The sequence below is a fragment of the Apis dorsata genome, unplaced genomic scaffold (genome assembly GCF_000469605.1).
Source record: "Apis dorsata unplaced genomic scaffold, Apis dorsata 1.3 scaffold_139, whole genome shotgun sequence".
NCBI classification, from domain to species: Eukaryota; Metazoa; Arthropoda; class Insecta; order Hymenoptera; family Apidae; genus Apis; species Apis dorsata.
Genome location: NW_006263431.1, coordinates 46707 through 60413, shown reverse-complemented (window position 1 = coordinate 60413; position 13707 = coordinate 46707). Strand labels below are relative to the sequence as shown.

General features: G+C 24.2%; 1 protein-coding gene and 1 long non-coding RNA gene across 3 annotated transcripts in view; one reads left to right on the top strand and one right to left on the bottom strand.

Moving 5' to 3' along the window:
* Positions 1–1267: 1267 nt before the first annotated feature.
* Positions 1268–13707, bottom strand: part of LOC102680044 — a 13303-nt gene continuing 863 nt past the window's right edge. The window contains exons 3-5 of one of the 2 annotated variants that reach the window (XM_006613294.2): positions 7702–7912; positions 6149–6297; positions 1268–1622 (exon numbers count right to left, since the gene is read on the bottom strand). In XM_006613294.2, the coding sequence (XP_006613357.1) occupies positions 1452–1622; positions 6149–6297; positions 7702–7792 (411 nt within the window). In that variant the 5' untranslated portion in view covers positions 7793–7912 and the 3' untranslated portion in view covers positions 1268–1451. The remainder of the gene's footprint in view (positions 1623–6148; positions 6298–7701; positions 7913–13707) is intronic. The other variant, XM_031509339.1, reaches the window with a different exon arrangement.
* LOC116185269 lies at positions 10960–11451 on the top strand. The gene is made up of 2 exons (XR_004150072.1): positions 10960–11165; positions 11248–11451. It is a non-coding gene; the product is annotated as an uncharacterized LOC116185269 (long non-coding RNA).

Genomic DNA, 13707 nt, shown 5'->3' with positions numbered 1-13707 from the left:
GTAAAAATTTTTTATGGAAAAAATAATTTTTCTTGGCAACGATGTTCCATAACTTCGAAATCATTGATTTGATCCCTTTGATGTCTTAAATTAATTAATTTTATCTGGTTTTACTTTAATTCTGTTAATTCTCATTGTTGTAGAAACTCGATTTATTATGTAACTTTAAAAACGAAAAAAATTATTGTATAAGAAGTAGTAGTCTATATAAATGTTTTGCATTATTTTTATTATTAAACTATTTTTTTTTCACATAATTGTTTCCCTTGTTATTTCTTTCGTTTAGATTTATAAATTTCATAATTTAAATTATTGAAATTAATTAAAATACGGCAGAGAAAAACGTTTTTTTATTATAATTTATATAATTTTATTTAACTCTTTATTTTGTAATGTGAATTTTTATTGTAGATTATAATCAATAATTCAAATAGAAAATACACATTGTATTCAAGTAAGTATATACGTGTTTTATCGTTTTTCATTCGTAATAGCAATGAAAGAATTCAAGAAATATATAAGTATAATATTAAGAAAATTATGAAGCAAGAGGTTATAAAGAGATATTAAAAATAATATACTATAATACTATTAGTAGATATAATATAATCTACTAATTTATTTTTATATCACTTTATGAATCGTTTATTAAGCATAGAAATAATTGTGATAATTAATCTATTTTTTATTTCGATAGTTTTTTTTAATCATTTCATTTAATTTATGTAAATTAATTGTTAATTTATTAAGCATTAAATATTTGTAAACAAAATAGCCATGTTTCATGTTTAAAATAGAATTTTAATTTCCTACATGTTTCAACAGTTTTTGTAAACTATTATTATTATTATTATTATTATTACTATTAACAAGGAAAAACATATGATAAATTATTATTATTATTTTCATACTTTTAATATTATTTCTTATGTTTTTATTTTCATTTAATCAATGATGAATAACAAATATTTAATTCATAAAAATTTAAATTTAGGAAATATGCACATTATATCATTTTGTGCATATTTCCTAATGAAAACATGATAAAATGTAAATAAGATTAAAAGAATAATTTATTAAAAGAAATATAATAATATTTAAAAAAAACTATAACATTAAGTAATAATCGTCTATCTATATAGAAATAAGTCAATATTATAAAGAAGCAAGTTAAATCCCAATCCAATTTAATTTAATCTTGCCTATCGGATATGAAATCCATTTGATTTATAATTTATAATGAACCCATAATGAAAGAGCAATAAAAAAAATTTGCAAGAAATTTTCATAATTATAACACGCTATTTCTCGAGGTATAATCAACAGGTACAAACGCGATGTTTCATCATTATATCGTACCTTCTTTAATCCTTTACTGGTCCATATTTGCCGTTGATATTTCATAATGATTGAATTCCATCGACAACGCCATCTGGATCCTCGTTAAAAAACTAGAACGCTCTTAACAGCATTATTAAGCCCATCAGCCAAAATATCCCTTGTTCTTGAATTCTGGAGGTACCATTTGCAATAATCAAATCAGGCCCTGTCCAATTCGTATCAATATCATCCAGACACTCGAATTCACAGCATCGTTCGCCGACCCGAAACTTCTTGCATCTCTATGGCAAAAGATCGATCAATCGTATTAGTCAATCGTCATCCAACGATTCAAGAAATCCAGGCCATGAATGGTAATGAACTAAAGGTATGAAAAAATGCGATATATGCAATCGTAATAAGAGGAGATAAGGATGGGTATTATAGAATGAATTGAATGACATTTTGAGGACAATTGATTCTTCTTTTGTAGTGTATGTGAATGAATTGCTTCTGAGAGGTTAGATGCGGAAATTGACGAGTTAGCAATAGATTAGAAGAATATTTCAGGTAAGTGAATTATAAATTGATTTTGATAGTATTATTGATATTTGATATTTGATATATTATTGATTGTGGATTAAAATATATTTTATAAATATAAAAGCATATTCTAATGGTCGTAAATAAATAGAGGTTATACATATAGTAAAATAATTAAAAAATTGAGGAAATAAATTATAATTGAATAAACTTCAGTAAACTAATTTTGAAAATTTCAATTTGTAAATTTAAAATAAGATTTTAAATTTTAATACATTCAATGATTAAGAATCAATAGCGTTCTATTGAATTTTATTATATGTAATAAAATTTATATATATGTATCAATAAAAGTAATCAATAAAACTAGATTTTCGCAATAAAATTTTGAAATGATGCTTAATTCGCATCACAATTTTTAAATTTTGTTGCATCTCATTTCAAGTAATTTTTATCGAAACATTTATTTAATAATTTATATCTAAGTAAATTTTTTTTCACTTTTTTGTTATTTCAATTGCAACACAAATAATTATTACATTATAAAAATAATTACTACATTTAGATAAAATAATTTTTTGATTTCAATATCGATTCATCTCTTTACTAATTTTAAATTTGTTCATCATATTCCATTTATTGGTTTCACGTTATCGACTAATATGTTTTTAATACATTATCTCCTAAATAAAATATTGACATCGAATTGAAATCGCGTTAAATGGCATGATCTTTTTAGTTTCTCACTCTTTCAAAACAGGTTTATCCATCATATATTATGGTTATATATTTTCAAGATCAAAAATTTAAAAAATCATCAAATAAAATATCATGTTTTACATGTTCTATTTTCGTTACAAAAATGGTACAAGCAAAGTGTAAGAACAATTCAATAAAATTGATTAAAGTTTGATTATTAATATGACAAGTACTTTGTTTCGGAAAACATGCAATTCGTCAGTCTCGTCGTTTCTTGTAAACGAAAAATATAGTCGGACGAGATTAGCATAAAACTTGTCGCATGCGATCAGATGGCCTGAATGTCGAGTAAAAGGGGATAAAGCTACGTGATTCGAGGCGGTTAACTGAAAAGTAATGATTGTAACCAAAGACGAGATATGTGGCAATATTATATTTCACAACAAATAACAATGTATACAAGATGAAGAAAAAATCGAGATATAACAAGGAACAATAATATTTATATAAAGTCTTTTCAACAATTATTTCTGAACAGATTTCTTTTGTCTCTTTTTACCTCAATAGTTATTTTTTTATTTTTACAGTAGATATTTATAAAAAAAAAAAATTTATCACTGAAAATCATATTCAAATAATATAAATAAAAGATGAAACCGGCATCAATTTTAACAGATTTCTTTTATCTCTTATCGTTCCTCTTAGCTATTTACTCATTTTTTGCATAGAATCGATATTCATGAAAGAAAAATTTATTATTAAAGAAGTATATTGATTGAAAATGAGATTATTCAAACTTTCTCTAAATATATCCACGATAATTATTTACGACTAAATAACATGAACGTTTTTGCAACATGAAACGAAGAAATAGGTAACATGTTTGAAATATGCTAATGCAAAGAAAACGTTTGTATGTGATATTGATTTTATACTTTTGCCACGCAACGCGGAAATTGCGGAATTAAAATTGAATTTGCACCGCAACGTTGACGTTACGACAACAATTATATTATATATGTGCATATGTATTAAAAAAGTTAAGTATCAAACATCGCACAGACTATATAAAGAAGTAAATCCGGTAATCCTTCTATTGAAAATAGGATTTCCTTGATTCAAGCTTAAACAAGAGGAAACCTATGAGAATTTTCTTCGATATTCTTCTTCACTTACGAATTACATGATACGTAATCTCTCCAAAAGAATACACGTTGTGACAAGATGCAATTACTGTTAATAAGATTTTCAGAGTATATTTTCAGAAATATTTCAGATTAGATTGAAAATATAAAGTCTGAAAATATAAAATCTTCGTTAAGAGACTTTTTTCGCCTAAAAATAAATATTTTTACGCGAATAATTTTGTATTATTTATTTCACTTTTTAAAGAAATTATTATTACTAATTATTAAATAAGCACACATATGCTTCAAAAATTGATACTTCGAAATCATTATTCCTCAATATAATCATTATCCAATTTATTTTCGCATCGTACGCTCGATCCATTCGTTAGATTATTATCATAATCTATATTCATCTAAATTCTTCATTTTGATTGAAAAATCACGTATTTCCATGAATATATTATATTTCAAAATGTAGCAATTAATTGTGAAGTAATTTCAATTTTTTTAAAAATAAAAATTATTCTATTTTGATTGAAATATTTCCTCTTATTAAAAATCTACCAGATATTATAATAATAAATAATCTGTTTTTATTCAATTGAAGAAAACCTGAGAAAAAATACGGCAGTCATAGAAGCACGATTTTACAACAAGAATCTCATTAGGAGTTTGAAGATGTCACATTGAATGAAAATTTAATAATGTGAATATTAACTATATTACCGATACCAATCGTGTTAAGACAATTCTTAAATAAATTAGCCTTCTGTTTATGGAAACTTAACGAATGTCGTCAGCATCTTCTATTGATTTCTGAGAATATTTTTCACGAACGAAGACTTTGTCCTTTAAGGCTTATTTTTATCGCGCTCGCATGAATAAAATACAGATTATATTAAAAGCGTATTAAAAGTTTATTTATTACTTATTACATCATCTATTTATTAAGAAACAGATGAGAATAATCGAGTAACGTAATTCGATCAAGTTCCAAGTAATATAATACAATTTCTCGCGAACCGTAATTTCTCGAACGAACGAACTTTGCTTTCCTGTGATTAATAAAAAAAAAGAATGAAAAAAGGAAAGGAGGAAGAAAACGATGGCCTAGATCGAAAGCAATGGTTGTGATCCGTAATATTTATTATTCGTTTGTTCGTTCCATGTCGCGCAAGAAAAGTCGAGATAACTGGTGAAGCGAGTAAATAAATCTGCCATCTCCCAATGGAAAAATATTCATTATCTCGAGATCACACATCGCTAATTTCTACTTTTTTAAACGTCCTATTTGTTCAGAGAAGATATTGAAAAAGAAAAAAAAAAGAAAGTTAAAGAGAATTACCGATACATTATTCGTTTTTGTTGAGATCAACTTGTAATATTTTCTCTACAAAGATGAAAAGATGGTTAATGAACATCGATTGGTTGTTTTCGATACGATTATAAAAATGTGTTTATTTAATAATTATTTAAATTATTTAAAATGTGTTTATATATAATTATAAAAATATGTACATATGTATATAAAAATCTTATATCATAAAATAAAAATGGGAAAAATCCAATTGTACAATTTCTTTTTCAATTTGATAACTTAACAGAATAATTAACTTAACAATAAAGTTTTACAGCCCTTATCTGCTTCATCGACTACAAATGGTTGCTATGTAAGAAAATCTTCGCTGATTAAAAATTCCAAAAAATAGAAGCTCGCCATTGAAAACAGATTTAAACCATCGTTTTAATTTCATTTAATTGAATTTCTCGCCAATTTCACGAACCATGGACTTTACAAGTGTCGTGCATTCAAAGGTATGATTTCCCTTTTTTCCTTCTTTCACTTTTCAATCTCTAGTAATTGATCCGTTAATTCCACGATATTTTTAGAATTTGGCTCATCACGTTAAATTTACAATACAATTAACTTATTTTTTTCATATTTTATTTCAAATTTTACTAAATTCAATATCTGATTAATTTTTTAGAATAAAATTTCTTGTATAAATATTGTAAGTTTGGAATATAAGGCAACGTGTGAATAACGAATCGTTAACCTAGTTTCAGTAAAAAGCACGTGCATATATACTGATCCCTGTAACGAATTCGACACTCCAATTATTATAAAGCAATTTCTCGAGTAATTTTTTTTTACACAAATATAAATGGTTCCAAAATGGTTGAGAAAGCAAGAATAAATTTGCATCTATCGATAGATAAAACAAAACTGGAATTATTAAACGAAGAATATTCTATAAAATTATATTTCTGTCGTAATAAAAACTGAAGAGTAATTAAAATGGACCAACACCTGTAAGTTTTTAATAATAATGACAAAAATAAAAAAAAAAAAAATAATGAAAATTAATTTGACAAGTTTGATAATTGATACTACACTTTAATTGTTTCTACTTGCAGGAAGTGCAGGAAGTTTCTTCTTAAATGAAAGTACTCACGTAAGGTGGTGTGCAGAAGATGGATTGACACCACATTGGTTCTGAATGATAACAGACGCAGAGACTGCAAACCGCAGGTCCTGGTACATAAAGGAGACCGTGTCGAACGATCGCTCCTTGGAAATCCGTACAATTCTCCTCCAAGGCAGCTAAAAATAATTTTCATTTGAATGTCTTCGATACTTGGTTGCATGCTCAATTGCACGTATTGTTAATTACGGAAAGCAAAATTATTGTGCGCGCTAATTTTTGTTCGATAGATCTGCATTGCAGTTTTCATGGAATTATAGATTTTGTTTAATATTAGATCTTTTATTGAAATATAATAATATTATATTTAATCATTTATATATGTATATATATATATATAAAATAATAATATTGTTATATCAAAAATTTTTTTATTTAGGATTTTACGATCCAATCTTATAATCTAACATTATAATATCGGGTAATTATTTACAAAGATAGTTTCTGATTTTGATGATTTTTTTAGATATTATTATCACCATCTTGAGTTCTGAAAATTGGCAATCATTGTTCATTAAAAAATTATGAACGAAAATATTTTTTCAAAATAGTTTAGTGAAGTCAAATTAGTTTTGATTAAGTTTATTATAATAAATAACGACAAATAATTAAAAATAATAATAAATAAATAATAACAATCATCAAATAAAACTATCAATTTAATAATCTTAACAATATATTAAAAAATATTAAGAGCGGAGAACGATTGATCACTTTATAAATATTTATCATTACAATATCATTTATATAATACAGAATGTATACAATTAATTAGAAAATAACTGTAATGAAGAAAAAAATTCAGAAGAAAAGAAGAATTGAGCCTGAGATATATATACGATCTACGTGACGATATTATAAATGATTTCCGTCATTCAAGCATGTTTGAATTTATGAACACAATCGAACAATTGATTGACGAAAATTATTAATTTCTGTCTTTATTCTATTATTTAACATTGGAACAAGATCGGATCGTTTCGATTCCGCGCGCGATTAACAATTAATTACAATGGATAGTTTTCAATGCAATATCGATAATATTCGATAAATAAACGCAAAGTCAATTGATTAAATTCGGTCGAATTAATCTATATTAATTAATATATCATATAATACTTATTCGAATATTATATGTACATCTCTATACGTATTAAACCGAAAAAGATTCCATTTATTCGAAATTAGAAATTTGATAATTATTGTGTGAAACTTTATATAAAAAACAGAAAATTTTAAAACAAAGAAATTGTTATAATTTTTTTTATATAATTATATAATTAATTATATAATTATATAATAACTATAACATAAAGTAAAACTTATTATTTAATATTCAATTCATTACATTATGCGAGTACATACTGAAGCTTTAAATTAATTTAAGTATAACAATACAGAATAATAATTAAATACAGAAAATAGAACATGTAATTAATTAAAATTCGAAATTTTCGTGATGTACATATCGAAATTGATTTTACCTGTATGTCGATTATAGAACTCTTCAACTTTCAACTTACCGGTTCTTGACGGAAGGAGAAGAAGAAGAATAGCGGACAGATAGAATACCCACACGAGTATTTTCGAGTAGAGGCTCGAACTACTCTTCATGGTCCTCGATTGAGTTAGCCACAGAAGATCAAAGAATGATGTCCACCAGGGAGGCTAGATAGATGAAAAGTTATTCCAACAACCACTGTGCATGCACTGCAGCGGCCAGGAGTATGTTATCTGCGATAGAAATCAGAACACATTCGTTTCAAGTAGTTGGATCAATTTCGCGTGGGACTATTCTGATTGATACTAACGCGGGATAATTGCTTTGTTCGCGACCTTAACCGGCTGCTTGATTGCCTGTAAATGTCTGAAATTGTCACTTGGACTCTTTCCAGATTAACAACTAAGCTTTTTTTATTTTCTCAGAATTAGAATATATCATAATGCTTCTCTTTTTTAATTTTTAAATTCTAAATTACTTTATTGTTTATTTTTTTTATCAATTTTTATTTTAAATACCTGAAAAGTGTTCAAATAATATCTATTTTATGTTATTAATTATTAATCTAGTGAATTATTAATCTACAAAAATACGAATTTTGACAATAATGTAGGAAGTTCAGATGAAATATGGTACTCAAAAATTGAATGGATCCAATATTTCGTTCTTTCTTCTCAGATTTTGACCTCAGGATCGTAATCGCGATCGATTAACCTAACAATAAGTAAGAATGCAACAAGAAAAGACTAACGTCATTTGTTTAACCTTTATCGTTAACGAGACCATTTTTCTAAAAATAATGCAAATAGCAGAATATCAAACATTTGAACTCGGATTTAAATATTCATGATTGGCACGTGAAACACTGATTATTATTCATCGAAACCAATTATTCAGTTCACTATTCAATTATTCACTAGTAATTTAACTAGCTAACTATTATATCTATACATTGAATATGTTTTTTTAATTTTCACTTTTCTTATATAATTTAACATATAATTATTTTAATTTTAATAATTAATAATTTATCATACTATTTATAAAAAACAATACATAAATGTAAGGATAAACTTAAGAATAAATTTTTTACAAGTTGTTCTCGAAATAATTTTTTCGTAAGCTCGAAAATCATTTTCAACATCATTTCCACTGAAAAAAACAATCCCACAAGCAATTTTCGAGAATTTTACTCTCATATGTATCCACTACTCTAAGAATCAATTTTAAAATTTTAAAAAACAAAAAGTAACTATTATAGCAATATGGTTAAAATTTTTTTCTAGGAGAAATAGTCCTTGACAATCACAATACTTTTGCGTTTCTTTATTCCTTTGATTCATGAAATTTACGAACACTTTCAACACGTGTCTAAAAATCTCGAAAACCGAGTAATAAGTAGTTGCGTCGTAGTTTCACGCGATAACAAACGCTATGTGTGGCAACGCACGCTTTTCTAGCATTTTAAAAGCTTTTTTCTCCTCTTATTTTTTTCTTAACGAGTAGAACCGTTTCCGCGAGAGCAAAAGCATGGAAAGCATTGCACGCTGACAGTTCTGTATCGCATTAACATTAATGGCCCGTTTCAGAAAATTAAACTTTCATTTTTATCTTCATTTTTTCTTTATGTATATATTTGTTTATTTATTCATGTACATATTTTATTAAGAGCAAACAAAAATTGTAAAAAAGTATTTTACAATCGATGATGGTGAAATTAACCTCTTTTCAAACTCGTTTTTCATTTCTCGAGAGAATTTTTTTCAATACAGGTGAGTGAATTTTCATTCGATTTAACTGATTTCATCCATGTTTTACCAAAAAATATTTTTATCGAAAATTTTCGAATAGTTTCCTGAAAATTTGTTTAAAAAATATATAAAAGTAAAGTAAAAGTAAAGTAAAATGAATATTCATGTTTTATATTTCTTTTTTTACTTTATAAACTTTTTATAAACTTCTCATTAAAAATTCGTAATATTTATTTATATAAATTTTTTTCATTTACTACGATACGAAATTATATTATTTAAAAAATTGAAAAATATGAAATGATATGCTTGCTATTATATAGTAAAATGTTGTTTTATGCAACAATAGCATTCTGACCAATCTGTCATAAAAAAAGGGATTAAATTATAAATTAGATTAAAGATAAAACTTATACTTATATACATATTTTCATGAACAATTTAAACATTCATGTACTTATATATTAATGGAAATTTAAAAAAAAAAAAGATTTAATATAAAATTTATCTTAATAATTTTTTTTTTATTTTATGAGAAATATTTTGCAATATTCTAATTTATAAACAAGTAACTTTTGAATATTAATATAATAATTTAGCTATAATTAGACTAATTTGTGATTGAAAAGTAGCAATATATTGAAATCAAATGTAGACAAATATTTTCAACGATAAATTTTGATTCTTTTTTAATCAAATTCATGCCTTTAACCAGAATATTGTTTAAACGCTTTCATAGTTTTTTTTTTTTGATGTCATGTACTTTTGTTATCGATTAGATGACGTCTATGTACATTGTCATTACGTCAACGAAGCAGAATATTTATCGTAGAAAAGAAGACTAAAAAATAGAAAACTTTTATTATTGCATTTTTGTAAATAATAGATAAAATCAAAGATAAAATCACTAATTTTTTATAATTATACCTGTATAACATCAAACTTCATTATGTTACAGTTAATGTCTAAAGCCTTGTTTAATTTTTATATTTTTTTTTTTTTTTGCAATAGGTATTTAATTTCCAAATTTTTTTTTGGAACTATTATGTATTAAAATCTCTCGATTTATCCAACTCTGATAAAGGTCGATCAGCAATCTCGATTTATTTCAACATGGTGTAAAATAGATTGTATCAAGAACTTTCAAAAGTCGATGCGATATTAATAACGATCAATTATTTATAGATGTAGGTTTTCTATACGGTTAAAGCGTATCATCTGGTGAATTATCGAGTTTCTGGAATGCGTAGGATGACAAATGGAATTGCTATAAACGGGTTCATTACTATGTATATTAGGGATGAACTTATGATAATCTTGATACAGGATAGTCTTTGAATTCTTTGTGATTCAAACAAATAAAAATACAATAAGTAATAAAAAAGGAATATTCTGTAAACTGTCTTTTCAATTTTTATGAATTTATATTTACATTAATATAGATTTATAATAGATTTATACAAAATAATTATATAAAATTATATTAAAAGTTCAGATAAAAATAATCATTAATTATATTAATTATTACAGCAAAAAAATTAATTTCTTCATTAATTTTTAAGATCCACTTTGTACAACAAATAATTGGGATTTTAATTTTGTGCAATCAATTGATATTGAAGAAGCTCTATAAGTATTTAAGTACATACGATGACTCTTAAATGTAGCAAATTATCAGTCAACATTCTTAAGAAAGCCTTCAAGACTTAAGAATTTAAATTGGACACTAACTCAGGTAAATGACAAATTGCCCTATTCTTTTTATTAATATTAATAAAACTTATTAAAATTGCCATTTTTTTTTCATAAACACACAGAATACACATTTGCACTTTAGAAAATTAAACTTTAAATCTTCAAATATGCCTAATCTTCAAACTTCAAAATTACTTTAAAATACAAATTAAATAAAATTTGTAAGGCTCAGATAGAATTTTTAAAATCTACAAATATCTAGCTGTGATAATCAATATCCATATAATTTATTATTTATTAATTTTGTATCAATGTAAAAAGAAAAGAAGAGAAAAGAAGGAAAAGGAAAAACAGATTGGAAATTAACTCAAGTTTCAATTTATTATCACAGGATCTATGTTATAAAACGAATGAATCGACGAAACATGCTTTAAAATTGTCCAAAATGTAACAATGCCTGAAATTAATACAAATCGTCGATCCATAGTTTGAATTAAAAAATGGAATGAAATAAACTTTACCAACTTTGAATTTACTTTGAACGATGATTGCGATTTATATAGTATATGCTCGACTGTTGAATAGTACAATGGGTATGTAAGACAAACCAGTTATATATGCGATTGCTATCACCTAATCTATTATTTATATATTACACGTTCACAAGGCAAACGTTTACCGATATAGACGATGTTTTCCGACTTCCAACATAATGTTGTTTACAATTTAACATAGTATGATCAATTCGAAGATTATTTTGAAAATAATAATATTTTTTAATCAATTGAATATTAATTGTCAAGAAATAATGCAACACTTTGTTCACTTATTTGATTGTTATAGAAATCTTAAAATTTAACTTTTTAATGATATGATTTTTCTATATTTTATTTCATAAGATATTTCATTCAAGAATTTTTTACAGATCAAAAATAATCCAGTTTCAAACCATCTATTTCTTGACTAACAAAAAATAACAAGATAAACAAAATATACACTATTTTTCTTAATTTATAATACAATTGTACATACATGTATATGTTAAAAATAATGAAAATAAAAGATAAACAATGAAGATAGAAAACATTTTACTAATATTCAATATGATTATTATTAAAAAATATATTGGAAATTTCATATCCATGCATTTGTACTTACAGAACCTTGAAAATAAATTCTTAACCCAAATAGTCGACCTCGATACTTGAGAAATTTTGAGAAGCTGACGTCAATACCAATACTATCGTTGTAGTTATCATTTTGTACTAAGCTACGTTAATTTTATTTGACGAAATTAATTTACATTATATGAAACACTACATAAAATAAGCGAAAAAAAGAGTTATTTCATCACATACATATTTAAAGATATACTAAGTATATAAATACTCTTAATATAATATAATATAACGTACAAATACGAATACGCAGTTGCATATATAACGAAGTGGTTGAATTTAATTATTTCTCGACTTTTCAGGTATCAAAATCTCCTTTTATTGAACATTGAATATATAAAATATATAAATCATTCTGCACATTAATTAATCTTGCACATAATTAATTAATTAAACAAACATTTGTTCTATTTATTTTTTTTGTTCTATTTTCAAATTTTAATATATATAATTATTTAACATATATTGAGTAATTTTTATCGAATGAAAATATTTCTTGCTTTTTTTTCTTTAAATTTAAATATAAGAAATTTAATTTATTTTCTTTTTTATTCTATGTTATTATTAAATTTATTAAAATTTCTAAAAAAAAAATTTATTTAAATTTTTCAATTTTTATTTTATTTTATACAATCAATTCATTCAATTATTAAAAGTTATGATTTTTTTATTTTAATTTAAAACATCGATTTTTATTATATATTATAAATTGTGACTTTATTTAATTGCACTCATATTAGAAATTAAATATATATTTCAGTTCAAATTTTAATTTATATTTTATTTCATTATAAACGTTACTATCAGTAATACTTACAACGAAATCTTATAAGCACTTATGTATATTAGAATGTCTACTGTATATTAAAGCTCTATCACTGAATCACGACTCTGCCATCTAGTGATTAAAACTGGTCATTTAGAGGTACTAATCTGAAGTGATGGATAAATGATGGATTGAAAATGTCATTAGAATCATAATTTCGTTTTAATTTAATTGATCTTATTTGTAAATAAATATATATAATATTTTTTATAATGTATTATAAAATGCGATAATTAAAATAATTGAATACTTTAATTTTAATTTTGTCATTTTTAAAATTAATGTGATAATTAAATCTCAATGATAAAAAAGTGAAATTATCATTGTTATAATAGAAATATTCATTTTTATATGTAACAATCTTTTCGAAACATCATAATAACCTTAATTTCATTATTAATTTAATTATATCATTACATTAATTCGAATATAAAATAAGAAAAAAAGAATGTAAAATATAAAATAAAAAATTTTAATTTTTAAGAATGAAAATAATTTTAAAAAATAATTTTGAAAAAAAATTTTTTAAAGATTTTCAATTTACGCGTTTCAGTTTATAGTTTATACATCGATTTAAG